Source organism: Hemiscyllium ocellatum, chromosome 35 (genome assembly GCF_020745735.1).
Source record: "Hemiscyllium ocellatum isolate sHemOce1 chromosome 35, sHemOce1.pat.X.cur, whole genome shotgun sequence".
Taxonomy (NCBI): Eukaryota; Metazoa; Chordata; class Chondrichthyes; order Orectolobiformes; family Hemiscylliidae; genus Hemiscyllium; species Hemiscyllium ocellatum.
This window is the reverse complement of record NC_083435.1, coordinates 24270466-24298053: the sequence shown is the minus strand read 5'-3', so window position 1 is coordinate 24298053 and position 27588 is coordinate 24270466. Positions and strand designations below refer to the sequence as shown.

Here is a 27588-nt window from a genome sequence, read left to right as displayed (position 1 = left end):
ACGGTAATCCCCCTCACACAATAAATGGGGCAAATCTGGCAAGAGTCAGGTTAACAATAGCAGTGAGGTGAGGTGAGGTTCTTTTCGGTCATGGCTGACCATGAATTGCATCCTTGTTGTTCTCACTTCCTGCTACCCTGAAGCAACGTCGCTTGTGACTTAAGAGATCGATACTGGAGTGACAATCCCAGTCACAGAGGTCACATCGATATGTGGTCATTGATCTGCTTGAGCTGCTGCACTCCTTCCTGCGTGTCCACTTGTCTGCTGCAGCGCTCACATCAATAGGGACCAATAACAGTGAGAGGCAGACAGAACATGGAAAATTTTACACAGGAGGGCTGATTGTGATAATGCAATTGATGTGGATCCAGGGACTTCCAAAAGACATTGGACAAGTTGCCACAGAACAGGCTTGTTGCCAGAGGATACGCCCCATGGAATAAAGGAGACAATGACAATGTGGATTTTGACTGTGTGGGAAATTAGATACTGCTGCAAAATGATGTTTTGTTTTTGATTGCTGGAAGGTTTCTACTGGGAGTTGTCCACGGGTTGGTACTGGGACCAATGCTTTTCTTGATGTAATTGAATGACTTCTCGTTAAAGGGAGAGGACCCAACTTAAATATATGAAGATGAATCCAAAGTTGGAAGTATCCCGAACAGCGATGACGATGACATCAACTTCAAAGGTGTAAGACGAATTAAAGGATGCAATTCTGAGGGGAGTGCAAGGACAGAGAGACTGGGACAACTGGGGTGAGGAACTGAAAGCAACAAATGCTGGAGATCACAACGGGTCAGATGGCATCCACGTGGAGAGAGCAAGGTCATGTTTCGAGTCTAGATGACTCTTCATCAGAGCTGAAGTGGGGGGGAGGGGGAGCAGCATTTATGCTTTAGTTAGGTTGGGGGAGAGGGCGTGGGGCTGGTGGGGTGTAGACTGCTGGTGGAGAAAAGATGTTGATTAATGTTCGGAAGGAGAGAATGGCAGAACAATGATGTGTCTAACTACCAGATCGGAAAGGACAGGCTGTCCCACTGGGGTGAGGGGAGGGAACGAGAGGACATGGCGACAGAGGATGCAACAAAAAAACCTAAAAAGGAAGAAGGTAACAAATAAAATAAAAGAAAAGGAATTGAATTCAAAGAAGAGTTGTGGGCCGAAGCCAGTGTCGGACTGGAACAAGGATTGTTCCACATCCCCCATAAAGAGGCAGGTATAACTGGAACCCATGCAGGTGCCCATGGCCACTCCTTTGACTTGGCAGAAGTGAGATGAATTAAAGGAGAAATTGTTCAGTGAGAGAACAAGTTCAGCCAGGGGGAGGAGAGTGGTGCTTAAACTAGCAGGCATTTTTGCACAGTTACATCAATAATCCCACACACCAGTCAGTCACTCAGCATCTCATTAAGGGTTATAGTCATAGGGTCATAGGGATGTACAGCATGGAAACAGACCCTTTGGTCCAAATCATCCATGCTGATCAGATATCCGAAATGAATCTAGTCCCATTTGCCAGCACTTGGCCCATCTCCCTCTAAACACTTCTTATTCATAGACCCATCAGATTCCTTTTAAATGCTGTAATTGTACCAGTCGCTACCACTTCCTCTGGCAGCTCATTCCATATACACACCACCCTCTGTCTGTAAAAATTGCCCCTGAGGGCACTTATGAATTTTTCCCCTCTCACCCTAAACCTATGCCCTCTAGTTCTGGACTGCCCCATCCCAGGGAAAATACTTTGTCTATTTATCCTATCCATGCCCCTCATGATTTTATAAACCTCTACAAGGTCACCCCTCAGCCTCTGACGCTCCAGGAAAAACAGCCTCAGCCTATTCAACCTCTCCCTATAGCTCAAATCCTCCGACCCCAGCAACGTCCTTGTAAATCTTTTCTGAACCCTTTCAAGTTTCACAACATCATTCTGATGGGTGGGAGACCAGAACCGCACACAACATTCCAAAAGTGGCGTGGCCAATGTCCTGCTGTCCAGTTGCAACATGACCTCCCAACTCCGATATTCAATGATCTGACCAATAAAGGAAAGCACATCAAATGCGTTAAAATAGATTCACATGCTCCTGTCAGTCAGCTTAACCGAGTCAAAATTCCCTGTTATCATTCCCTAGGAATTGCTGAGTAATAGTCACAGCACCACAGAGTGAGAGGAGGCTTGGTGCTGTAATAATCCTCAAACATATCAATCAACTCCTGAAAGGTTTTAGCATCCAATGTGGCCACTGCAGCTAATTTACACTCCCCCAAGTTCCCACACACAGCAACGTGGGAAAGATAAGATTATTGTATTTTTTGCTTGCAATTTGGCTTGTGAAATAAATATGGGCTGTGACACTGGGCAGGTTTCCTGTGTGTGTTTTTTTTCGCTATAGCTAACTCTGGGCTGTACCGGGTCCAGACCCACTGGATGGTGTTGGACCAGGCATTTGATACCATAAAAGGGAGAATGAGCTCAGGGACCGAGTGACCCTGGCATGACCCAAACTGGGCAGTATCAATGAGCAGCTGATTATGAATGCCATGTAACTTGTTGGCATTGTTGGTGGTACTTTCCACCTCTTTGCAGTTATCCTGGGATCCTGACTGAAGCCAAGAAACCAGCTCAGGCACACCCGCCTCATGAGACAAGACAAGACAAGCTGGAGAGGGGTGTGGGAATTGGCACAGCTTCCACGTAGAACTACAAGAGAGGGCTGCACCACTTCTGTGCCAAGAGGCTGTCCTATACTGACGCTCAAAAACTCTCAGTGAGACAAATCAGGAAAAGGAGGCTGTTGTTTACCAGTGGGGGACTGGACTGAAGGGCGTAACACACTCTAACATCACTGGTGTCTGGACGCTCTGATACAATGGCTGTCCTCAAGCTCTTCCCCACTGACTACACCTTGGCTCTATCGCTGCTGGCTCTCTTTCTCTACCTGGTCGTGTCCCTAATTCGGCGGAGAGTTCCCAGGAATTTCCCTCCTGGACCGACTCCGCTTCCTCTGATCGGAAACTTTCACCAACTGGACCTCAAGAAGCTGGACTGGTCTCTCATGGGGGTAAGTGAGAACCCTTCACTGGGGGAATGTCTGAGGGATGGGGCGGTGTGAGGGAACAGCTCCCAAGGAGAAACTCACAGAGACCGGGAGAGACACACAAACCAAAGCAGATCCGTAATCCCTGATCGAGGAATCTGTTAGCCCTGGGGACTATGTTCTGAGAATCTCTAATCTCTGATCTCTGATTGGACTTTGACTCCAAGTAGAAAAAAATGAAGCAATTGAAAAGTTATGGAAGCTCAGAGAGTCTGGCACAGTGGACAATCTGGGAAATGTTCAATTTAATTAACATGCAAAATTAATATGTGCCTTTCCTGACGAAGTCATCGACTCTCCTGCTCCTCAGATGCTGCCTGACCTGCTGATCTCCAGCATCTGCAGCCCTCACCTTCTCCCAGATCCTTACAATCACATATTTAAAACATCGAGCGGATAGATATAAAATCATAGAAGAAGATCTGGGAGAATGGAAAATCTCTGGATTTTTTATTTCAAGGCCATTATAACCAGAGATATTGACATTGTGAAAGATCAGGAAAACACCGGAATTCATGTCATGATCAAAAAACCAAAGTGAGGTCAACGCAAAGGGAAGGGACTGATTTGTGAGAGTGAGTGTTCCTTTGAGGTATATCCCAGAGCCAAGTGTCCATCAAATACATGGTGCTGGGGGAAACAGAAAAAAAATCTTAAAATTCAGTCCAATATTCGTGAACAAAATGAAGGCTGGTTCAAGTCACCACTTCCCAACGCAATTTGAAGTCCATGGGTCTGTACCACCAGAGGGCACCCAAGGTTGGGTATGGGGTGGAGTAGGTTTGTAGGGGGAGGATTGGGAAAGCAACAGCTCTAAGGAATTTGGGACTTGGGAGAAAAGGCAGGTGTTTCTGCAGCCCCAGCTGGGAATCCAGAGCAGTGTGATGTCTCTCTGGTTCCTGGTTCATGAACATCACTGAATGCCTGCAGAACACTCAGAGGGTGAACAGCTAGTGGCTATGCACATCAATGGAACGAGGGATGGGGCCCTGCAGTTCGAGATGAAGGAGCTGGGAATGGAAATAGCCAGCAGAACGGCAAAGGCAGCAATCTCAGGATAACTTACAGTGCCACACACCGGTCAGGAACCATTCAGTGGGATAAGCAGATAGACACACAGAGTCAGACAGTCATAGAGATGTACAGCATGGAAACAGACCCATCTGTCCAACTCATTCATGTCAACCAGATATCCCAACCCAATCTAGTTCCAGCCCATATCCCTCTAAACCCTTCCTATTCATATACCCATCCAGATCCTTTTAAATGCTGTAATTGTACCAGCCTCCACTACTTCCTCTGGCAGCCCATTCCACACATGTGTCACCCTCTGTGTGAAAACGTTGTCCCTTAGATCTCCTTCATATCTTTCCCCTCTCACCCTTAACCTATGCCTTCTTACTCTGGACTCCCCAACTGCAGGGAAAAGACCTTGTTTATTTACCTGATCCATGCCCCTCATGATTTTATAAACCTCTACAAGGTCACCCCTCAGCCTCTGACACTCCAGGGAAAACAACCCCAGCCTGTTCAACCTCTCCCTATAGGTCAAATCCTCCAACCCCGGCAACGTCATTGTAAATCTTTCTAAACCCTTTCAAGTTTCAAAACATTCTTCAGATCGGAAGGAGACCATTATGCCAGGGGATATAACACAAGAGGGTGAGCTTTAGACTCCTCGCAGGTTAGTAACAATTCTGGAGCAGAATGAGATTTGTCCAAGCTGGATGGTTTATACCTGAATAGAGACTAGACCAGCATCCTGATGGGACAGTATGTTAATGCTGTTGGGAAGGGTTCAAATTAATTTTTCTGGGGGAATGGGAATGAGGGGATAACACTAGAGAGGAAAAGCCAGGAATTGGAAGAGACAGCTAACAAGAGAATGAAAAAGGTGACTTACATTCTGAGGAAGAGGAACAGCAGTAAGGTCCAAAAAACAATCACTGGGCCTGCCCATGAATTCACGGAGTGTGGTCAATGATATTGGTGAGTTGCTGATGCTGATAGCCAGCCACATGGGAACCTGACCACATGGAAATAAGTTAGACCTGAATCTACAAGGAGGAAGTATTGCTGTTCCTTCAGTGTCACTGGCTCAACGGTGGATGTACAAAGAGACTTGAGAGTTTGGGTGCACAGATCATTGAAATATTGTAAGTAGGTTCAGAATATAATCAAGAAAGTTGGTTGAATGTTGGCCTTCATACCTGGAGTACAAAAGGATGAATAAATTATGCTGCAGTTAGACAGGACCCTGGTCAGAGCCCACGTGGAGCACTGTGAGCAGATCTGGGCTCCACCCCTCAGGAGGGATGGAATGGTCTTGGAGGGAGCACAACGAAGGTTTACAGGAATAATACATGTCCTTCAGGGGTTAGGTTATGAGGAGAGATGATCCAAATAAGGCCTGCTTTCTCTTAAATTTAGAAGGATAAGGGGTGATATGATCAAAATCTTTGAGATTGTTAACGTGAGAAGGGTGGATAAAGATAAACTATTTCCTCTGTTTGGAGAGTCTCGAACGAAAGGACACAGTCTGGGCCAGACCGTTCGGGAGGGAGATATGAGAAAGGGTAGTAGAACACTCTTCCACAGATAGCAGTGGGTGTGGGATCAGTTATTAGTTTTAAACTTGAGGTAGATACATTTTTATGAAGCAAAACTATGAGGGGATATGGGCCAAAGACAGGAATATGGAGTTTGGCCAGAGGTCATCCATGATGTCATTGAGTTGTGAAGGGAGCTTGAGGGGCTGAATGGCCTGCTTCCTGTTCCTATGTTCAACATTCTGGAATTCCTTTCCCAACACCATTGAAGGTTTACCCACCTACACTGCAGTGGGTCAGGAAGGCAGCTCACCAACACCTTCTAGAGCGAAAATACAGATGGGCATCAAATTCTTAGGAATTGGGGAATAATATTCTTTCCTTCATTTTTTGTCCCTGACTTGTGCTACAGCTGATTAGAAATAAAACCATAATGAAATAAATCTCTCTTTGTTAGCTTGCAGAGAAATATGGAAGTGTATTTTCAGTGGAGCTCGGCCCATCGAAGGCAGTGGTGTTGACTGGTTACGATGCAGTGAAAGACGCTCTTGTGAATCACGCTGATCAATTCAGTGGGAGGCCACACTTACCGATATTTGACACAGTTTCATTCCGAAGTGGTAATTTCCCTCTTTCATCTCTGTCTTACTGTTTGATCATTTCCATCTTCAATCAACTCACCCGATCATGGTGGTCAAAGTGACACAAAATGTCACCATATTGAACTGTAACCTTTTAGCCACTATTTCCCTCAATTATCAATACCCAAGCTTCTCATTCCCAATAATCCTGGGTTAGGCCAATGTTTATCAGCGATTACAACTGAAATGGTCCTACAAAAAACAATCAGAGGGAAGATGAGATTTGGTTTTACGACTCTCATTGTCATCTGGAATGCAGTACCTGGGATGGTTCTGGAAGCAGGGTCAACAGGAACATCCAAAGGGGAATTGAGAATGACAAGGTCAAGAGGAATCTTGTGAAGGGAGACCAATGGGCTAACTCCTCCAAAGAGCACCTATGGATACAATGATATTCGTCTTGGTTGTAGAATGGTTTAATTCTCAGGAAAGGAAAGGGTGATAGAAACCTGGGGTTTGGCAGCACTCACAGCAGAACCCGTGTACAATATTTGATCAGCTTTTCGTGTGTCATTTTCAGGTGTGATATTCAGTGATGGGAAGTTGTGGTGGGAGAACCGAAAGTTTGTGATCTCAGCTCTCCGAGGATTTGGCATGGGCAAGAAATCCGTTGAAGACAGGATCAGTGAAGAGGCCAGCTTTCTTGTCAATGTGTTTGAGAGTCACAAGGGTGAGTGCTTGGTGGGACATGACATGCTGGGATTCATGGTTCCCTCCAAATTGACATTCACAGAAAAGATTTTCACTTGAATAAAAGATCCCAACACCAACTTTAGATCAAGAGAGTGTTACAGGGCAGCATTAACACATCAATGCTGCTGCTGCTGTGAGGATTCAGGTCTATGCTTCCCCTCAGTTTAACTAAGTCCTGCCTGAGCAGCAGAGATTTTGCCACTTGCGGGGCAGGTCTGCTTGAAGGGTTCGCCACACGAGTCCTTTGACCATCACCTCCACGTGTTGGTGACAGACTCTCGCGTATACGGCAGAGATGTGGGTGTTGAGGTATCTATACTTGCTGAGCTACAGCGGTGGTGAGGCTCCCAGGTCAGTCACTGTTGGGGTGGCCCAATGGGGGCCCTCAGGTTCCAGGTCCAAATACAACTTGGAGACAAGTGGAAAGCCCAATTCCTCCGCTTCCGCCATATCTGCTCCCAGGAGGACCAGCTCCACCACAGAACACACCAGATGGCCTCCTTCTTTAGAGACCGCAATTTCCCTTCCCACATTTTTAAAAGTGCCCTCCAACGCATCTCGTCCACATCCCACACCTCCGCCCTCAGACCACACCCCTCCAACCATAACAAGGACAGAACGCCCCTGGTGCTCACCTTCTACCCTACCAAGCTTCGCATAAACCAAACCATCCACCAACATTTCCGCCACCTCCAAAAAGACCCCACCACCAGGGATATATTTCCCTCCCCACCCCTTTCCGCCTTCCGCAGAGACCATTCCCTCCGTGACTACATGGTCAGGTCCACGCCCCCAAACAACCCACCCTCCCATCCTGGCACCTTCCCCTGCCACAGCAGGAACTGCAAAACCTGCATCCACACCTCCTCCCTCACCTCCATCCAAGGCCCTAAAGGAGCCTTCCACATCCATCAAAGTTTTACCTGCACGTCCACTAATATCATTTATTGCATCCGTTGCTCCCGATGTGGTCTCCTCTACATTGGGGAGACTGGACGCCTCCTAGCAGAGTGCTTTCAGCAATATCTCCAGGACACCCGCACCAATCAACCACATCACCCTGTGGCCCTACATTTCAACTCCCCATCCCACTCTGCCGAGGACAAGGAGGTCCTGGGCCTCCTTCACCGCTGCTCCCTCACCACCAGACGCCTGGAGGAAGAACGCCTCATCTTCCGCCTCGGAACACCTCAACCCCAGAGCATCAATGTGGACTTCACCAGTTTCCTCATTTCCCCTTCCCCCACCTCACCCTTGTTCCAAACTTCCAGCTCAGCACTGTCCCTATGAATTGTCCTACCTGCCTATCTTCTTTTCCATCTACCCACTCCACCCTCCTCCCTGACCGATCATCTTCCTCCCCTCCCCCACTCACCTATTGTACTCCATGCTACTTTTTCCCCACCCCCACCCTCCTCCAGCTTATCTCTCCATGCTTCAGGCTCTCTACCTTTATTCCTGACGAAGGGCTTTTGCCCAAAACGTCGATTTTGCTGCACCTCAGATGCTGCCTGATCTGCTGTGCTCTTCCAGCACCACTAATCCAAAATCACGATTCAGTAATGGTAACAATCTTGGTTGTTAAGGGATGAAAATTAGATTATCTCTTATTGGTGATGGTATTAATCTGGCATTCATGTGGCAGAAATGTTACTTGTCCCTTGTCAGCTCAATCCTGGATATTGTCCGGATCTTTTTGCCTGCGAACATGGACTGCTTCCATATCGGAGGTGTCGCAAATAGGTGGTGTTCTCCTGCATCGCAGTCCAGCCAACTGAGTGAAACTGACCCCCAACCTCAATTCACTGATTTACCATAAATCATTACTTTCACTGGCAATGACACTGCCTCTGCTCCTTAATTTGGCAGAATCTTTTTCTTCCTCCCACACTCCACTCCCTTTAGGAGATGTAGGTTTGAGTCCCACCGCTGCCAAGTCATTTTAAGCTGGAGGATTCTGTGTAATCTGAGGTGGAGGATGGGAAAAAAATAGTGGCTGTAACAGCTGCTCCATATTGGAGGAATTTCAGATTGGAGATGATTTCCTGGAATTTTTGAAGCAGTAATTGCTGTTTTATAAGCTGTTACTTTGTTTACTTTGGGAAGAAATCAAAACAACAGTGTTTGAAAAAAAGGATGAAGCAAGACAAAACAGAGACCACATGGGAGGTTCGAAATGGAGACATAAACCTGCAAAGCTGTGTAACTCAGCAGTGACCCTGCACAGCTGTGTGACCCAGCAGTGACCCTGCACAGCTGTGTGACCCAGCAGTGACCCTGCACAGATGTTTGACCCAGCAGTGACCCTGTACAGCTGTGTGGCCCAGCAGTGACCCTGCACAGATGTTTGACCCAGCAGTGACCCTGCACAGCTGTGTGGCCCAGCAGTCACCCTGTACAGCTGTGTGGCCCAGCAGTGACCCTGTACACTGTGTGGCCCAGCAGTGACCCCGTACAGATGTTTGACCCAGCAGTGAACCTGCACAGATGTTTGACCCAGCAATGACCCTGTACAACTGTCTGGCCCAACAGTGACCCTGTACAGCTGTGTGACCCAGCAGTGACCCTGTACACTGTGTGGCCCAGCAGTGACCCCGTACAGATGTTTGACCCAGCAGTGAACCTGCACAGATGTTTGACCCAGCAATGACCCTGTACAGCTGTCTGGCCCAGCAGTGACCCTGTACAGCTGTGTGACCCAGTAGTGTCCCTGCACAGATGTTTGACCCAGCAATGACTCTGCAGAGCTGCCTGGTTTTGCTGTTTAGTAACCAATGTGTCTGGTCATTGGAGTTCATTCTGACAAAAATGAACAAACAGTGAAATTCACTTTTGACCTTTGAGAAACCATCTGGGGATCTCACAACAGGGGAGCAGCGAAGTGACTAGTTTTAAAGGGTAACCTTATTGTGTTTTTTGGTAAATCTACAATCGTGAGTACAATTTTTTTTATTATACATTTTTATTGAGATCTCTCTCTTGAATAAACTTTAAAGATATAAAATGCAGGCACTAAGTTATCCTTTCAGAGCAGCAAGACTGACCTATTTTCTGTGTCTGTAGATTATTAAGGTGTAAAGATGCCTTTAATCGGGTGATGTGCTCTTCCTGTTGAATGTGGGAGATTAGGGAGAGTTTCCAAGTTATTGATGATGTAACTGAGAGGATTGATGAGGGCAGAGTGGTGCATATGATCTGTATGGGCTTCAGTAAGGCATTCAACAAGGTTCCTCATGGTAGACTGATTAGCAAGGTTAGATGACATAGAATACAGAAAGAGCTAGCCACTTGGATACAGAACTGGCTCAAAGGTAGAAGATGGAGGGTGGTGGTGGAGGGTTCCTTTTCACTGGAGACCTATGACCAATGGTCTGCCACAAGGATCAGGACCTGGGTTCACTGCTTTTTGTCATTTATATAAATGGTTTGGATGTGAACATAGGAGTTATTGTTACTACATTTGCAGATTTGGAGGTGTAATGGACAGTGAAGGAGGTTATCTCAGAGTACAATGGGATCATGATTAGATGGGCTGATGGATCGGTGAGTGGCAGATGGAGTTTAATTTCGATAAATTGGAGGTGTTGCAGCTTGGAATAGCAAATCATCGCAGACTTATACACTTAATGGAAAGGTCCTGGGGGGTATTGCTGAACATTGGAGTGTATTTTCATAGTTTCTTAACAGGACAGTGAAAAAGGTGTTTGGTCTGCTTGCCTTTATTGGTACATTGAGTATAAAAGTAGGGAGGTCATGTTGCGGCTGTACAGGACATTGGTTAGGCCACTTTTATAATACTGTGTGTAGTTCTGGCCTCCCTCTCACAGGAAGGATGCTGTGAAACTTGAAATGGTGCAGAAAATATGTAAAAGGAATTTGCCAGGTTTGGAGAGTTTGAACTATAGGGAGAGGCTGAATAGGCTGGGGCTGTTTTCCCTGGAGTGTGGAGGCTGAGGGGTGACCTTACAGAGGACTATAAAATCATGAGGGGCATTGATAGGTTAAATATACCAGGTCTTTTCCCTGGGATGGAGGAGTCCAGAGCTAAAGGGCACAGGTTTAGCGTGAGAGAGGAAATATTTAACAGGCACCTAAGGGTCAGAGTCTTCACACAGAGGGTGGTGCATGTGTGGAATGTGCTGCCAGAGGAAGTGGCAGAGTTCCTGGTACAATTACAGCATTTAAAAGGTATCTGGATGGGTACATGAATAGGAAGGGTTTAGAGGGATATGGGCCAAGTGCTGGCAAATGGGATTAGATTAATTTCAGATATCTGTTCAGCATGGAAGAGCTGGAGTGAAGGGTTTGTTTCCACACTGTGCGCTTCTATGACTTTGTTGTAATTTTGACTTCCTGCTTCCTGATTAATCCCAATTCTTCCCAATTCTGACAAAGCTCAGCAGGTCGGGCTGTATCTGTGGGAGAGAAAACAGCGTTAACCTTTCGAGTCCCCTTCTTCAGAACAGGAACATTGAATAGGGAACTGGACAGATTCCTGAGGAAGCAGGGAATAGTGGGATATGGAGTGTGTGGAGGCAGAAGGGTTTTAGTTCAGAAAGGTTTCATGCATCGGTACAGGCTCGATGGGCCAAAGGGCCTGTTCCAGCAATGAACTGTTGTTTGTTAAAACACTAACTCTGCTTTCTCTCCAGGGATGCTGCTAGATGTGCTGAGTTTCTCCAGCAATTTCTGTTGTCGCTTCAGATTTGCAGCCTCCACGGTTCTTTGTTTTATATTAGTAACTTGTGCTTTGTAATAGAGGACAATGATTGAAGTATTATTACTGTTTAGAGGCCTTTTTGTAATGGAATTCTGTGTTTATTCACAGGTCAGCCTTTTGAAACTGCACAGATTATGTATTTGGCTGTGAGCAATATCATCTGTTCCATCATATTTGGAGACCGTTTTGATTATAACAATGAAGTATTTATCCATCTAACAAGCATGATTAATGAGAGCATGAGACTGTTGGGAACAGCTCCAATCCATGTAATTGTCGTTTTGTGGGATTGTACTCAAGCTGATTGTTGAGGTCATTTGCAATTTGTTGTGCGTGACTATTTCCACACCTGACTTGTTACAGGTTGAAGACTCTTGTTAACATTGTGTCTCAGTCATAAATGCTGATATGTGCGACAGGCTTACGTGGGCTAAATTGGAAACGTTTGGTCAGAAAATAAACGTGGAAAACTTTTTAAAAAATAAAGTAAAGTACTAAGGAGGTGCTGGCAATCAGAAAATGGTTGGGAAATTGCTGGAAAAACTCAGGAGGTCTGGTAGCCTCTGTGGAGAGAAAGACTCAGGAGGCCCAATGGCCCTCCTTCAGCACTGATAAAATTAACCTGGCCTGGCACTGAACGTGTTCCTTACTGTTTTGAGTTTTCTGAACTCATTTAGAATGAAATGAGGCATTTTATCGAATCACAGAGACATACCCCGAAGTGGAATCATTCTCCCAGACTCTCGATACGGGGGGGTCAGGCTTTCAAGAGATGTAATTCCCACATGGGGAAAAATGTTGCAAGTGACATCAACCTGGGGGAGCTGGGTTCAAATCCTGCTGTGCTGGATGGTGGAATTTCAATTCGCTTTAACAATACAAACCTGGATTTAAGAGTATAATGATGATACAATTAGCACAAAAAGCCCAGCTGGTCCATTAATTTGGAGGCAATCTGCTGTCCTTACTTGGCCTGATCTGCATCTGATTTTTGGAATCCATGTGTAATAGATGATAGTGGATAGGTCACCCATTCTGGATGAGAGCCAAAGCACTAAAACTAAAAACATAAATTTGGAGGTTTGTGGATGGGGGGTGGGGGCACTGAGGAGAGGAGATGGAGTGCAGTGTTACCATGACAATCTCCTATCTCCCATCTCCCATGAAGCATCATTGAAGATTACTAGTTGCCTGCATTGACCATGGAAGAGCGATCACTGGACCAACTGAAGCCCTGAACGTGTTTCTTATCTTCTTGTTCCAATCCAGCTGTACAATTTTTACCCATCTCTGGGATTTCTGATTCCGAGCCGCAGGAAGATTATTCAAAATCTTGTGAAGATGCATGAAATCTTTGAAGGTTGCTTCAAAGCTGCCAAAGAGACGCTGAGCGAGAACAGTATCCAGACATTCAGCGAGGCCTTAATTCTGAGGCATCAGCAGGTACAGTGACACACCTCTTCAGCAGTAAGGGGAATCTCCCCAGATTTCAGACTCCACACCAGGACTTTGTGGGTTTTGATGGAGGAAGATTCTGTGTTAAACATCTGTTAATATATCACTCAGAGCTGCCTCTAGTTTCTGGTTAGAACTATGAATGTGTAGCTTCAAGCGCTCACTGTATCTGATCATTTATCTCATCGTAGTGCCCATGACATCACGTGGATGCTCAATGTGTCCAGAATATAGCATTGATGGTGTGTGAGCTTCAATCTTGCAAAAGGAGGCATGGAACGTCTCATCAGAATATAACTGAGGAGAGGTCTGTCCTTACTTTGCACCTTATTTTCCCTGAATAATGCCCTTGAAATTACACCTGGATCTGTTGTTCAGTGCTTTGGAGCCACACTATTCTCATTATAACTGGGATATCACTCTCTTTAATGAATTTAAACCCCACATTCATTAAGACCAGCCCCTTTATCTCTGCTGTGCTGCCAGAGTGGATTGAAGCCTGATGGTGAATTCTTTAAAGGCAACCCCTCTGACAGTGCAGCACTCCCTTGGAAAGGCACTGACATTTCAGAGCACTCACATTTGTGAGATAAGGCCTGAATTTAGAAGAGCATAAGACACAGGAGCCCATCAAGTCTGCTCCACCATTTAGCGAGATCATGTCTGATCTGAGGATTCTCGACTCCTCTATCCTGCCTTTTCCCCAGAATCCTTCACTCCATGACTCATTACAAATCCTGTCTCTCTCTCTCTCTCTCAGCCTTGAATATACGTAATGACCCAGCCTCGACAGCCCTCTGTGGTAACGTGCTCCACAGATTGACTACCCTCCTTCCTCCTGATCCCCTTATTCTGAAATCATGCCCTCTGACCCTAGACTGTCCCACCAGGATTAACAATCTTTCTACATCAATCCTGTCAAGTTCCCAAAATATCTTGTAGATTTTAATAAGTTTTGTCTCTCATTTTTCTGTTGGCCACTGAGTCCAGGTGTAATCTACCCAACATCTCCTCATACCTCCATACCCAGCATCAGTCTAAACACATTCCCTGGACTATCCCCAATGCCAATATATTGCCAATTCTTAGAAAAGGGGAGGTGTTGTCCCTGTGGTATTATCATTAGACTATTAACCCAGAGATCCAGGTAATGTTCTGGGGAACAAGGTTCAAATCCTGCCAAGGCAGATGGTGGAATTTGAATTCAATTTAAAAAACTTTGGTATTAAGAGTCTAAGAGTTATCATTAAACCATTGTCAATGGTCAGGAAAAACCCACCCGGTTGACTAATGCCCTGTAGGGAAGGAAACTGCCATCCTTACTTGGTCTGGTCTACATGTGACTCCAGACCCACAGCAGTGTGGTTGACCCTTAACAATTAAAGACATGCAGTAAATGCTGTACCAGTCAGCAACACTCACTCCCTCCCGTGAATAAATGAAAGGTAAGATCAGCGTGACTAGTACCTTGTATAGTTTGAGGAAATCCTCCCTCCTTTGATATTCCATTCCCTTTGGAATAAAGGCCAACATTCCATTTGCCTTCCCTACTTTGTGCTGAACTTGGATGCTAGCTTCTAGTGATTCATGAACAAGGGCTCCCTCATCCCTCTGTTCTGTCGCTCTCTGCACTCTTCCTCCATTTCAATAAAACTCAGCTCCTCCATCCTTGTTGTCAAAGTGAAGAGCCTCCCATTTCCCTGCATTGTATTCCTTCTGCCAAGCCTGTCATTGTCATTGTGACGTTCAAGGCCAAGGGCTGGAAGGATCACTGTCCTCGGGAACACAGACCCCTGTCCAGACATTTACGGAGCTGGATATTTTCCTGAAGGAGGCGACACACTCTCCTTTGTTTCATTTTGTCTTGAAGGAGCTGGGAGGTGAAGATTTAGAGAGTAAGAAAAAGGATATTGTGGTTACAATCACTGACCTGTTTACTGCTGGCACAGAGACTACCTCCACTACCCTCTGCTGGGGACTTCTTCTGATGGTAAACCACCCAGAAATCCAGAGTAAGGAATCCTTTCCTCTGTCTTTGTTAGTTTGGTGGTTGTGTCTAAACTGGCATCTGATTCTAATCTAATATTGTTGCTTGTATAATTGTATCTTGTTGCTTGTAATGTATATAGATGGTTGGGAGGGGAATTCAGACATGGCCTGAACAGTATGTGATGGATGGCAGTTATAGGAAGGGGGGGGGAAGGTCTCAGATACAGTCACATAGATGGGTTAACTCCAGGAAGGGTAAGCGAGGTAGGCAGCTAGTGCTGGGGTCTTTTGTGGATATACCCATTTCAAACATGTTTTGGAAAATGTAGGAGGTGATGGATTCTCAGGGGAACGTGGCATGAACAGCCAAGCTTCTGGTATTGAGACTGGCTCTAATGCAACCGAGGGGTATGTCGGCTTCCAAGAGATTAATTGTGTAAGGGGATTCTGTAGTCCGAGGTACAGACAGATGTTCCTGTGGCCAGCACAGAAAAAGCAGAATGGTGTGCTGTTTCCCTAGTGCCAGGATCAAGGATGTCTCCGAGAGGGTGCAGAATGTTCTCACGGGGGAGAGGGGCCAGCAGGAGGTCATTGTCTGCATTGGAACCAACGACATAGGAAGGGAAAAGATTGAGATTCTGAAGGGAGATGACAGAGAGTTAGGCAGAAATTTAAAAAGGACATCCTGAAGGGTAGTAATATCTGGATTACTCCCAGTGCTACGAGTTAGTGAGGGCAGGAATAGGAGGATAGAACAGATGAATGCATGGCTGAGGAGCTGGTGTATGGGAGAAAGATTCACATTTTTGGATCATTGGAATCTCTTTTGGGATAGAAGTGACCTGCACAAGAAGCACAGATTGCACTTAAATTGGAAGGGGACTAATATATTGGCCGGGAAATTTGCTAGAACTGCTTGGGAGGATTTCAACTAGTCACGTGGGGGGTCGGATCCAGGGAGATAGTGAGGAAAGAGATCGATCTGAGACGGGTACAGCTTAGAACAGAAGTGAACCAAACAGTCAGGGCAGGCAGGGACAAGGTAGGACTAATAAATTAAACTGCATTTATTTTAATGCAAGGGGCCTAACAGGGAAGGCAGATGAACTCAGGGCATGTTTAGGAACATGGGACTGGGATATCATAGCAATTGCGGAAACATGGCTCAGAAATAGGCAGGACTGGCAGCTTAATGTTCCAGGATACAAATGCTTCGGGAAGGATATGAAGGGAGGCAAGAGAGGAGGGGGAGTGGCATTTTTGATAAGGGATAACATTCCAGCTGTGCTGAGGGAGGATATTTCCAGAAATATCTCCAGAAAATTTATTTGGGTGGAACTGAGAAATAAGAAAGGGATGATCACCTTATTGGGGTTGTATTATAGACCCCCCAATAGTCAGAGGGAAATTGAGAAACAAACTTGTAAGGAAATCTCAGCTATCTGTAAGAATAATAGGGTGGTTATGGTAGGGGATTTTAACTTTCCTAACATAGACTGGGACTGCCATAGTGTTAAAGGTTTAGATGGAGAGGAATTTCTTAAGTGTGTACAAGAAAACTTTCTGATTCAGTATGTGGATGTACCTACTAGAGATGGTGCAAAACTTGACCTACTCTTGGGAAATAAGGCAGGACAGGTGACTGAGGTGTCACTTTGGAGCCAACGACCATAATTCTAGTCATTTTAAAATAGTGATGGAAAAGGATAGAGCAGATCTAAAAGTTGAAGTTCTAAATTGGAGAAAGGGTGTTGCTGGAAAAGCGCAGCAGGTCAGGCAGCAACCAAGGACCAGGAGATTCAACGTTTCGGGCATGAGCCCTTCTTCAGGAAAGAGACTGAAGAAGGGCCCTGAACAAGGACTCATGCCCAAAACGTCGATTCTCCTTCTCCTTGGATGCTGCCTGACCTGCTGCGCTTTTCCAGCAACACATTTTTCAGCTCTGATCTCCAGCATCTGCAGTCCTCACTTTCTCCTAAATTGGAGAAAGGCCAATTTTGACGGTATTAGGTAAGAACTTTTGAAAGTTGATTGGTGACTGATGTTCGCAGGTAAAGGGATTGCTGAAAAATGGGAAGCCTTCAAAAATAAGATTACAAGAATTCAGAGAAAGTATATTCCTGTCAGGGTGAAAGGGGAGGCTGGTAGGTATAGGGAATGCTGGATGACTAAAGAAATTGAGGGTTTGGTTAAGAAAAAGAAGGAAGCACATGTCAGGAGAGATTGAGTGAATCCTGAAAAGAGTATAAAGGAAGTAGGAGTTTACTTAAGAGGGAAATCAGGGGGGCAAAATGGGGACATGAGATAGCTTTGGCAAATCGAATTAAGGAGAATCCAAAGGGATTTTACAAATATTAAGGACAAAAGGGTAACTAGGGAGAGAATAGGGCCCCTCAAAGATCAGCAAGGCGGCCTTTGTGTGGAGCCACAGAAAAAGGGGGGAGACACCAAATGAATATTTTGCGTCAGTATTTACCGTGGAAAAGGATATGGAAGATATAGACTGCAGGGAAATAGATGGCGACATCTTGTAAAATGTCCAGCGCTGGAAATCTTGAAACGGTTAAAGGTGGATAAATCCCTAGGACTTGATCAGGTATACCCGAGAACTCTGTGGGAAGTTAGAGAAGTGATTGCTGGGCCTGTTGCTGAGGTATTTGTATCATCGATAGTCACAGGTGAGGTGCCAGAAGACTGGAGGTTGGCAAACGTGGTGCCACTGTTTAAGAAGGGCGGTAAAGACAAGCCAGGGAACTATAGACTGGTGTGCCTGACCTCAGTGGTGGGCAAGTTGTTGGCGGGAATCCTGAGGGACAGGATGTACATGTATTTGGAAAGGCAAGGACTGATTAGGGATAGTCAACGTGGCTTTGTGCGTGAGAAATCATGTCTCACAAACTTGATTGATTTTTTTTGAAGAAGTAACAAAGAAGATTGATGAGGGCAGATGTGATCTATATGAATTTCAGTAAGGTGCTCGACAAGGTTCCCCACGTGAGACTGATTAACAAGGTCAGATCTCATGGAATACAGGGAGAACTAGCCATTTGATAAGAACTGGCTCAAAGGTAGAAGGCAGAGGGTGATGGTGGAGGGTTGTTTTTCAGACTGGAGGCCTGTGACCAGTGGAGTGCCACAAGGATCAGTGCTGAGTCCTCTACTTTTTGTCATTTACATAAATGAGTTGGATGCGAGCATAAGAGGTACAGTGAGTAAGTTTGCAGATGACACCAAAATTGGAGGTGTCGTGGACAGCGAAGAGGGTTACCTCAGATTACAACAGGATCTGGACCAGATAGGCCAATGGGTTAAGAAGTGGCAGATGGAGTGAAATTCAGATAAATGTGAGGTGCTGCATTTTGGGAGAGCAAATCTTTGCAGGACTTATACACTTAATGGTAAGGTCTTAGGGAGCGTTGCTGAACAAAGAGACCATGGAGTGCAGGTTCATAGCTCCTTGAAAGTGGAGTCGCAGGTAGATAGGATCATGAAGAAGGTGTTTGGTATGCTTTCCATTATTGGTCAGAGTATTAAGTACAGGGGTGGGGGGTTTATGTTGTGGCTGTACAGGACATTGGTTAGGCCACTGTTGGAATATTGCGTGCAATTCTGGTCTCCTTCCTATCGAAAGATGTTGTGAAACTTGAAAGGGTTCAGAAAAGATTTACAAGGCTGTTGCAAGGGTTGGAGGATTTGAGCTACAGGGAGAGGCTGAATAGGCTGGGGTAGTTTTCCCTGGAGCGCCAGAGGCTGAGAGGTAACCTTATCAAGGTTTACAAAATTATGAGGGGCATGGATAGGGTAAATGGACAAAGTCTTTTCCCTGGGGTTGGGGAGTCCAGAACTAGAGGGCATAGGTTTAGGGTGAGAGGGGAAAGATATAAAAGACACCAAAGGGGCAACATTTTCATGCAGGGGGTGGTACGTGTATGGAATGAGCTGCCAGAGGATGTGGTGAAGGCTGGTGCAATTGTAACATTTAAGAGGCATTTGGACGGGTATATGAATATGAAGGGTTTGGAGGGATATGTGCCGGGTGCTGGCAGGTGAGATTAGATTGGGTTGGGATATCTGCTCGGCGTGGACAGATTGGACTGAAGGGTCTGTTTCCATGCTGTACACCTCTATGATTCTATGCCTCTATGATATGTTTGCAGATGACACAAAGTTCAGAGGAGTTGTGGATGGTGAGGAGGATTGTCAGAGGATACAGCAGGATAGAGATAAGCTGGAGAGTTGGGCAGAGAAATGGCAGATGGAGTTTAATCCAGACAAATGGAAGGTGATGCATTTCGGGAGATCGAATGCAGGAGGGAAGTACTGCACACAGTGAATGGCAGAAACCCTTTGTAGCATCAACATACAGAGGCATTTGGTGTGCAGGTCCGCAGTTCCCTGAAAGTGACAACACAAGTTGATAAGGAGGTCAAGAAGACATCTGAGCGTGCTTGCCTTCATTGGTCAGGAATGGAGGATGAAAAATGAGCAACTCATGTTCCAGGGGTATGGAACTTTAGTGAGGCCACATTTGAAATATTGAGTACAATTCTGGTCGCCACACTACCAGAAGGATGGGGAGGCTTTGGAGATGGTTCAGAAATGGTTTATAAGGATGTTGCCTGGTGTAGACATGAGCCATGACAAGAAAGTGGAAAACCTCAGTTTGTTTTCACTTGAATTTTGTAGGATGAGGGGTGACCTGATAGATGTTTACAAATTATGAGAGGCATGGGTAGATGGAGTCCTTAATGACAGTTCCTGGGTGACATCAATTTAAGGTAAAAGGGGGTAAGTTTAACAAAAATATGAGAGCCAATTTTTTTTTACCCAGAGGGTGGTAAGTGCCTGGAGGAGGTGGTGGAGGCAGAGACAATAGTAACGTTTAAGAGACATCTTGATGATAGAGGAGCAGACAAGGAATAGAGAGATACTGACCACATAGAGGCAAAAGGGTTTTAGTTAGAAAGGCATCACGTGTCAGCACAGTCTTGGTGGGCCGAAGGGCCTGTTCCTGGGATCTACTCTCCTTTGTTATTTTTTAATCAGTCCTTTATGTTCCCTGAGGGAGGTTAGTTCCTGTCATGAGTGTCTTAGCACATGGCATTTCATATCTACATCTGGTGCTCAAACCCACCCTCCCCTCGGGGACAAATACTGACCCCTGCAAGAATCTGATTGAGAATAAGACAAGACATTGTCAGTCAGGAACCCAGTGACCATCAAGAGCAAGACTGAAACAGCTCTGGGCTCAGCACTATATTGGCCATCTCAATCAGAAACCCCTCCAATGGTCGGGATCAGAAAGTGCTGAAAGAGGTGAACAGTTATCCTAATGAACAGGTCTCTGCAGTGGGGAGGGGGTCACTTGGATTGATTTGTTCTACTTTGGATCTTACTGCCACTGGCATCAGAGTGCCCGCTGCCCTGGGTAAAAGAAAAGAGCAACTCAGAGTCTTTGTACTACACCATCACCATTTACAGGTCACGAACTGGCATGTGCCTGAAACATTTGACCTCTTTAGGGGGATACTCTTTGGGGTGGCCCTAAAAATGTCCCGAGAAATCCTGTCCCTGCCGAGTTCCCTGTCCAGCGTGTTTTTTGTGGAAATTTCGGCTCGACAAATCAGCACTTTCATTTGGAACCTTCTCAAGGGTAATAAATATGGATAGTGGCATGGAATTATTTTAAATAGATTGTCAAATTGTCCTCAGCAGTGAACAATAACAATTGACCTTGGAGGTTAGCACACAGTGGGTGGTATCACATCAGCTGCGTGTCTGGGGCAGTTTGATGTTTATGCCTGTCAGAGTTGATGAAGTAAAGTATTGCGAGGGGAATGTACTGGCAATGGAACTGATCGAGCCCGTTCCATGTCAGTCAGCAACACAACGTTCTCCACTTCAGTTCATTCTACAATAAACTGTTTCCCTCCATCCAAAGATCTTCACCTTTTTGTCTATTTCAGGGAAAGTCCAAGATGAAATTGATCGGGTGATAGGAGCTGGTCGATTCCCGAGGACAGAAGACCAGAGACACATGCCCTACACTGAGGCTGTGATTCACGAGATCCAGAGGTTTGCCAACATTGTCCCGATCCTTCCTCATTCGACAACCGAGGACACGCATTTCAGAGGGTATTTCCTTCCAAAGGTATCAGAGACACAAGGCTCACTTTTCACAATTTGTGCCGCTTGGAGCATTGTTCGAGACAAAAGAAACTGCAGATGCTGGAAACCAAAATAAACCAACAGGAGGCTGGAAGGACACAGCAAGTCAGGCAGCATCAGGAGGTGGGGAAGTGGGTGTTTCGGGTGTAACCCTTGTTCAGGACTGGGGGTGGGGGTGAAGGGGTGGGATGGGGAAGGGTTTTGGGTGGGGAGAGGGTCAGAGTGGTGAGGTAGGAATAGGTGAACTAAGGTAGAGGCTAAAGCCTGGTTGGTCGATGGGGGGAATGTATCCAGTTGGTAGCCGGAAGGAAGGGTCGATCCTAGGAATGGAAGAGAGGGGGAGGGGCTGGGAAGGAAGTCAGGGGATAGAGAGGCAGGTTATTTGAAATTGGAGAACTCAACGATGAGTCCTCCTGGCCGTAGACTGCCCAGGCAGAAGATGAGGTGTTGTTCCTCCAACTTGTGGTCTGGCAATGGTAAAGGTTGAGGATGATTATATTGGAGAGGGAGTGGGAAGGGGAATTAAAATGGACAGTGACTGGGAGGTCAGGTCAGCCCCTGTGGGCCCGGCCGAGATGTTCAGTGAACAGTTCCTTAAATTTACATTTGGCCTCCGCAGTGTAGAGAAGACCACATCGGGAGGACCTGATGCAGTAAACTAGGTTGGAAGAGAGGCAGGTGAACCTCTGACTGACCTGGAAGGACTGTTTGGGCCCTGGAGGGAGGTGAGGGTGCTGGTGTACTGACAGGTTTTGTATCTTTTCTGGTTGCAGGGGAGGTACCGTGGGTTGGATGTGGGGTGACAGGGATATGTTGGTGGGAAAGTGACATGAACCAAGGACTGCCGAAGGGGACGGTTTTTTCCTGAGGGCAGAGAGGGGTAGAGAGGGGGAAATATTCTTGGGGTTGGGTCTAGTTGGAGTTGGTCAACCTGATCTCCTAACCACTGCCTATTACAATTCCCCTTCCCATACCCTCTCCGACATGACCATTATCCTCCGCCTCAACATTGAGCTCTCCAATTTCAAACAACCTCTCTTCCCAGACCCTCCCCCTCTCTTCCACTGCTCCCTGCCACCCGGCCCACTTCCTACCCAAAACCCTCCCCCACATCCCCCCCACCTTTATCTGCAGCTCCCCTCACCCCCACCCCAGTCCTGAAGAAGGGTTCTACTTGGAACATTGTCACCATGGTAATAATATTATGATGTTTTCTGAATAAATACAGGAACTGAGTTAGAAGGGAAACAAATTAAAAGGGGGAATTTCAATGTTGAGAATTGCAAATAAAAAGTCACATCGAACGTTCCCATCACACAACCTCAATGGTGAAAAATGAGGCTATTTCTCCCAACTCATCTGTACTCACTCTCTTTAGCATTTTGACAGAACCAAATGTCTGCCTTTCCCCCATAAGCCATTGGTCCTGTTGAAATAATCATCACATGCTCTCCTGAATACCTCATGTGAACCTGCCTTGACCATACTTCATTCCAAACCCAGTCACTAACTGTGGGAAGAGGTTTGATTTTAAATCTCACCTCACATTTGTTTTTTTAAAATGCGTCAAATTGCAGCTCACACATGCTTTTTTCAAAATGTGGTTAAAATGTGCCGTCTGACTCTCAATCCTGTTACAAACACTTTGCACTCATCAATGAAAAGGGTAATGAATGAGAGGAGAGTGCTGATTGCTTGGCCAGTAGACTCTGATTAGCAGAGGTCAAAACAAATGCACCAGTTAATGATGACTGGCGCTTAACTTCCAAGTTTTGTTTAAGTTTTAAACTGGGCAGGTTGACTATGATTGCCTTGAAGAGTGAACTGGATAAAGGCAGGCCCCTATTTTATTGAGTTGAACAGCACAATCTGTGTACGTGTTCCTTCTGTCAGCAAACAGCAGGGCCCTGTGCACTAATCTCCCCAGCCCCCACTGCAGGTAAATATGTCCCACTGCAGGCCTAGCAGCACTTTGGATTTTAGGAATTGAGTTTCTTTAATCGTGGGGAAGAGCCGTTACATTTGACAATAAGGTGGAGTCGGTTATAGCCTGAGGTGTCGAGTGAAACTAACAGGATCAGGGGGAAACTGGGTTTTCCACATCCTGCATGACTCTCTCTCCATTAAACACAGGCACAGGAACACATTCAGAATGGCTTTCCGTGTTTTTCAGGGAACGTACGTTATTCCTTTACTGACCTCGGTGCTGTACGATAAAACCCAATGGGAAAAACCCCACCAGTTTAACCCGGCTCACTTCCTGGATGCTGATGGGAATTTTGTGAAGAGAGACGCCTTCATGCCTTTCTCTGCAGGTGACCGGTTGTAAAAGGGCCATGTGTTCCGTTACTAAAATATTCCCATTTCTGAAATGAGGCAACTGGCTGTGGAGAGCCAGCTCTGATTTGAACTGGGAGCAAGCTCCAAAATTTCACAATGGGTTGAGCTCCCCCTTTTGGCTCTTACTTCATCCACGGCATGTGGATGTCACTGGCTGGGCCCAGTATTTACTGCCCGTTCCCGAGTCACCCCTTGAGAAGGTGGTGATGAGCCGGCGTCTTGACCCGCTGCAGTCCATGCGCTGTAGACAAATGTTGTTACGAGGGAACTCCACGATTCTGAGCCAGCGACACTGAAGGAATGTGGGTTTGGAAAGGACAGGACAGTAGATGTGAAGAATGGGCGGCACGGTGGCACAGTGGTTAGCACTGCTGCCTCACAGCGCCTGTAGACCCGGGTTCAATTCCCGCCTCAGGCGACTGACTGTGTGGAGTTTGCACATTCTCCCCGTGTCTGCGTGGGTTTCCTCCGGGTGCTCCGGTTTCCTCCCACAGTCACAAAGATGTGCGGGTCAGGTGAATTGGCCATGCTAAATTGCCCATAGTGTTAGGTAAGGGGTAAATGTAGGGGTATGGGTGGGTTGCGCTTCGGCGGGTCGGTGTGGACTTGTTGGGCCGAAGGGCCTGTTTCCACACTGTAAATCTAATCTAATCTAATCTAATCTAATGTGGGATGAGCCATAATCCTATTGAATGGCAGAACAGTCTCGAGGGGCCGAGTGGTCTGCTTCAGTTCTTATTTCTCGTGGTCTTACAGTCAGGATGGTGGGTGGCTCGGAGGGACTGTAGAGTTTCAAGAAGCCAGCTCACCCCCACCTTCCCAACGGGACACATCGGGAATGGGCAGTAAGTGCTGGGCCCAGCCAGTGACTTTCATGTTCCATGAGTGAATAAAGAAAAGGGAAGTGTAATTCGAAGGCTATGACCAGTAATGGCAATTAATGCAGCTCAGGAGGTGCCACAGGTCCTGCAATCCCATAGCGGTTTGGTGGGACCACACTCAGTCACAGTTTTGGTCTCTCCACCCAAGGAAGGGTAAAGTTATCTTAGAGAGAGTCACTGAGCTGGTCCCTGGAACGGGGTCTTGGAGCTCTATTCCTTAAAGACATTGAAATAAGGATAATTCTTCAGGCCCTGGAGAGGGGATGTGTCATAGAGTCATAGAGATGTACAGCATGGAAACAGACCCTTCAGTCCAACCCGTCCATGCTGACCAGGTATCCCAAACCAATCTCGTCCCACCTGCCAGCACCCTTCCTATTCATGTACCCATCCAAATGCCTCTTAAATGTTGCAATTGTACCAGCCTCCACCACTTCCTCTGGCAGCTCATTCCATATACGTACCACCCTCTGTGTGGAAAAGTTGCCCCTTAGGTCCCTCTCACCCTAAACCTATGCCCTCTAGTTCTGAACTCCCTGACCCCATGGAAAAGACTTTGCATATTTACCCTATCCATGCCCCTCAGAATTTTTCAACCTCTATAAGGTTACCCCTCAACCTCTGATGCACCAGGGAAAACAGCCCCAGCCTGTTCAGCCTCTCCCTGTAGCTCAAATCCTCCAACCCTGGCAACATCCTTATAAATCTTTTCTGAGCCCTTTCAAGTTCCACAACATCTTTCTGATAAGAAGGAGGCTAGAATTTCACACAATATTCCAACAGTGGCCTCACCAAGTCCTGTACAGCCGCAACATGACCTCCCGACTCCGGTACTCAGTACTCTGACCAATAAAGGAAAGCATACCAAACGCCTTCTTCACTATCCTATCTACCTGTGACTCCACTTTCAAGGAGCTATGAACCTGCACTCCAAGGTCACTTTGTTGAGCAACACTCCCTAAGACCTTATCATTAAGTGCATAAGTCCTGCTAAGATTTGCTTTCCCAAAATGCAGCATTTTGCATTTATCTGAATTAAACTCCATCATTTCTGTTCAATGGACAGCCTCACAGTAAAGGAGTGTCCATTTCGGATGGGGAGAGGACAATGTTCTCTCACTCAGAGTGGGGTGTGACTTTGGAATTCCCTGCCCTGACAGTCTGTGGATGTTCAGTCATTGAGTAGATTCAGGACCAAGTAATTGGATCTGAATTAAATGGATAGGAATGGGGAAGGTTTGGGAAGGTGGGGTGGAGGGAGCAGATCAGCCAGGTTCTTATTGAATGAGCAAAGATCTAGAAGGGCCAAATGTACTCCCAGCTGTTCGAGTTCTGTCTGTACGGGGATGGAGAGACACACTGTGGGAATGGAATTGCTTGCAGTTGGTGGCCATTGGGATGGTTTCAGCGATGGGGGTTTGGAAGATGGTGGTCTATGAACAGAGTATGTGTGATTGTGTGTGTGTGTCAATGTGGGTCTGTGTGTGTTGGTGTGTGTCTGTGTGTGTGTCTGTGTATGTGTGTGTGTATGTCTCTGTGTGTATGTGTGTGTGTGCATATGTGTGTCTGTGTCTGTGTGTGTGTATGTGTATCTGTGTGTGTGTGTGTGTGTCTGTGTGTGTGTGTGTGTGTGTATCTGTGTGTGTGTCTGTGTGTGTGTATATGTGTGTGTGTATATGTGTGTGTGCGTGTGTGTCTGTGTGTGTGTCTGTGTGTGTGTGTCTGTGTGATTGTGTGTGTATATCTGTGTGTGTGTATAAATGTGTGTGTGTGTCTGTGTATGTGTGTGTCTGTGTATGTGTGTCTGTGTGTGTGCCTGTGTGTGTATGTGTGTCTGTGTGCCTGTGTGTGTGTGTCTGTGTCTGTGTGTGTGTCTGTGTGTGTCTGTGTGTGTCTGCGTGTGTGTCGGTGTGTGTCTGTGTGTGTGTCTGTGTATGTGTGTGTGTGTCTCTGTGTGTATGTGTGTGTGTGCATGTGTGTGTCTGTGTCTGTGTGTGTGTATGTGTATCTGTGTGTGTGTGTGTGTGTGTATCTGTGTGTGTGTCTGTGTGTGTGTATATGTGTGTGTGTATATGTATGTGTGCGTGTGCATGTGTGTGTGCGTGTGTGTCTGTGTGTGTGTCTGTGTGTGTGTGTCTGCGTGATTGTGTGTGTATATCTGTGTGTGTGTGTATAAATGTGTGTGTGTGTGTCTGTGTATGTGTGTGTCTGTGTATGTGTGTCTGTGTGTATGTCTGTGTGTGTATGTGTGTCTGTGTGCCTGTGTGTGTGTGTCTGCGTGTGTGTCGGTGTGTGTCTGTGTGTGTCTGCGTGTGTGTCGGTGTGTGTCTGTGTGTGTATGTGTGTCTGTGTGCCTGTGTGTGTGTGTCTGTGTCTGTGTGTGTGTCTGTGTGTGTCTGTGTCTGTGTGTGTGTCTGTGTGTGTGTGAGGTACTGACCGTCCCCTGTTCTATTTCAGGTCGGAGGGTGTGTGCTGGTGAGGCACTGGCTAAAGTGGAGCTTTTCCTGTTCTTCACCACCCTGCTGCAGAAGTTCCACTTCCAGGCCCCACCAGGCGTGAACGACCTGGACATTAGCCCGGGAATCGGCTTAGTGTCCAACCCGAAACCCCACCGGGTTTGTGCTGTGTCTCGCTGATGGGACCCAGCGACAGGCCCAGTCGGTCTTTCACTGCTGGGTATATAAAGGAGGGAGCTGCAGCACAAAGTGTGAGGCAGCACCAGAACCGGGTTACCCTGTCTCTATCTGACGTGGGACACAATCATTTACTCTTCGTACAGAGCTGTATCGTCCCACCTTCACTTCTGTAACGATAATGTTTCCAGGTAATCAACTGAGAATGTCCTCCCATTACAAAAGGAGGCAGACATTTCATTGAGGGTTTGAATGCTCTTTGCAAATTAACTCAGACCCCATTCCAAACCTGTGTGACTGATTCATTTTGAGGAGAATCCTTGCTTTTTGGAGCATTACATTCATTGAGTTATTTGAACTGATGCATTGCAATGACTGAATGATTAAACCATGTTCCTGAATCTTGCAATAA

General features: G+C 46.4%; 1 protein-coding gene across 2 annotated transcripts; it reads left to right on the top strand.

The window, feature by feature from the left end:
- Window positions 1-2826: 2826 nt before the first annotated feature.
- LOC132832393 (cytochrome P450 2K1-like) lies at window positions 2827-27588 on the top strand. 2 transcript variants are annotated; one of them, XM_060850352.1, is made up of 9 exons: window positions 2827-3071; window positions 6114-6276; window positions 6818-6967; window positions 11819-11979; window positions 12980-13153; window positions 15036-15177; window positions 21121-21305; window positions 23496-23637; window positions 27001-27588. In XM_060850352.1, the coding sequence occupies exons 1-9, from the start codon at window positions 2880-2882 to the stop codon at window positions 27177-27179; spliced, it is 1488 nt and encodes a 495-aa protein (XP_060706335.1). In that variant the 5' UTR covers window positions 2827-2879; the 3' UTR covers window positions 27180-27588. The 2 variants fall into 2 exon arrangements, with proteins under 2 accessions (XP_060706335.1, XP_060706336.1); XM_060850353.1 differs by lacking the exon at window positions 23496-23637 and having other exon boundaries at window positions 27001-27169.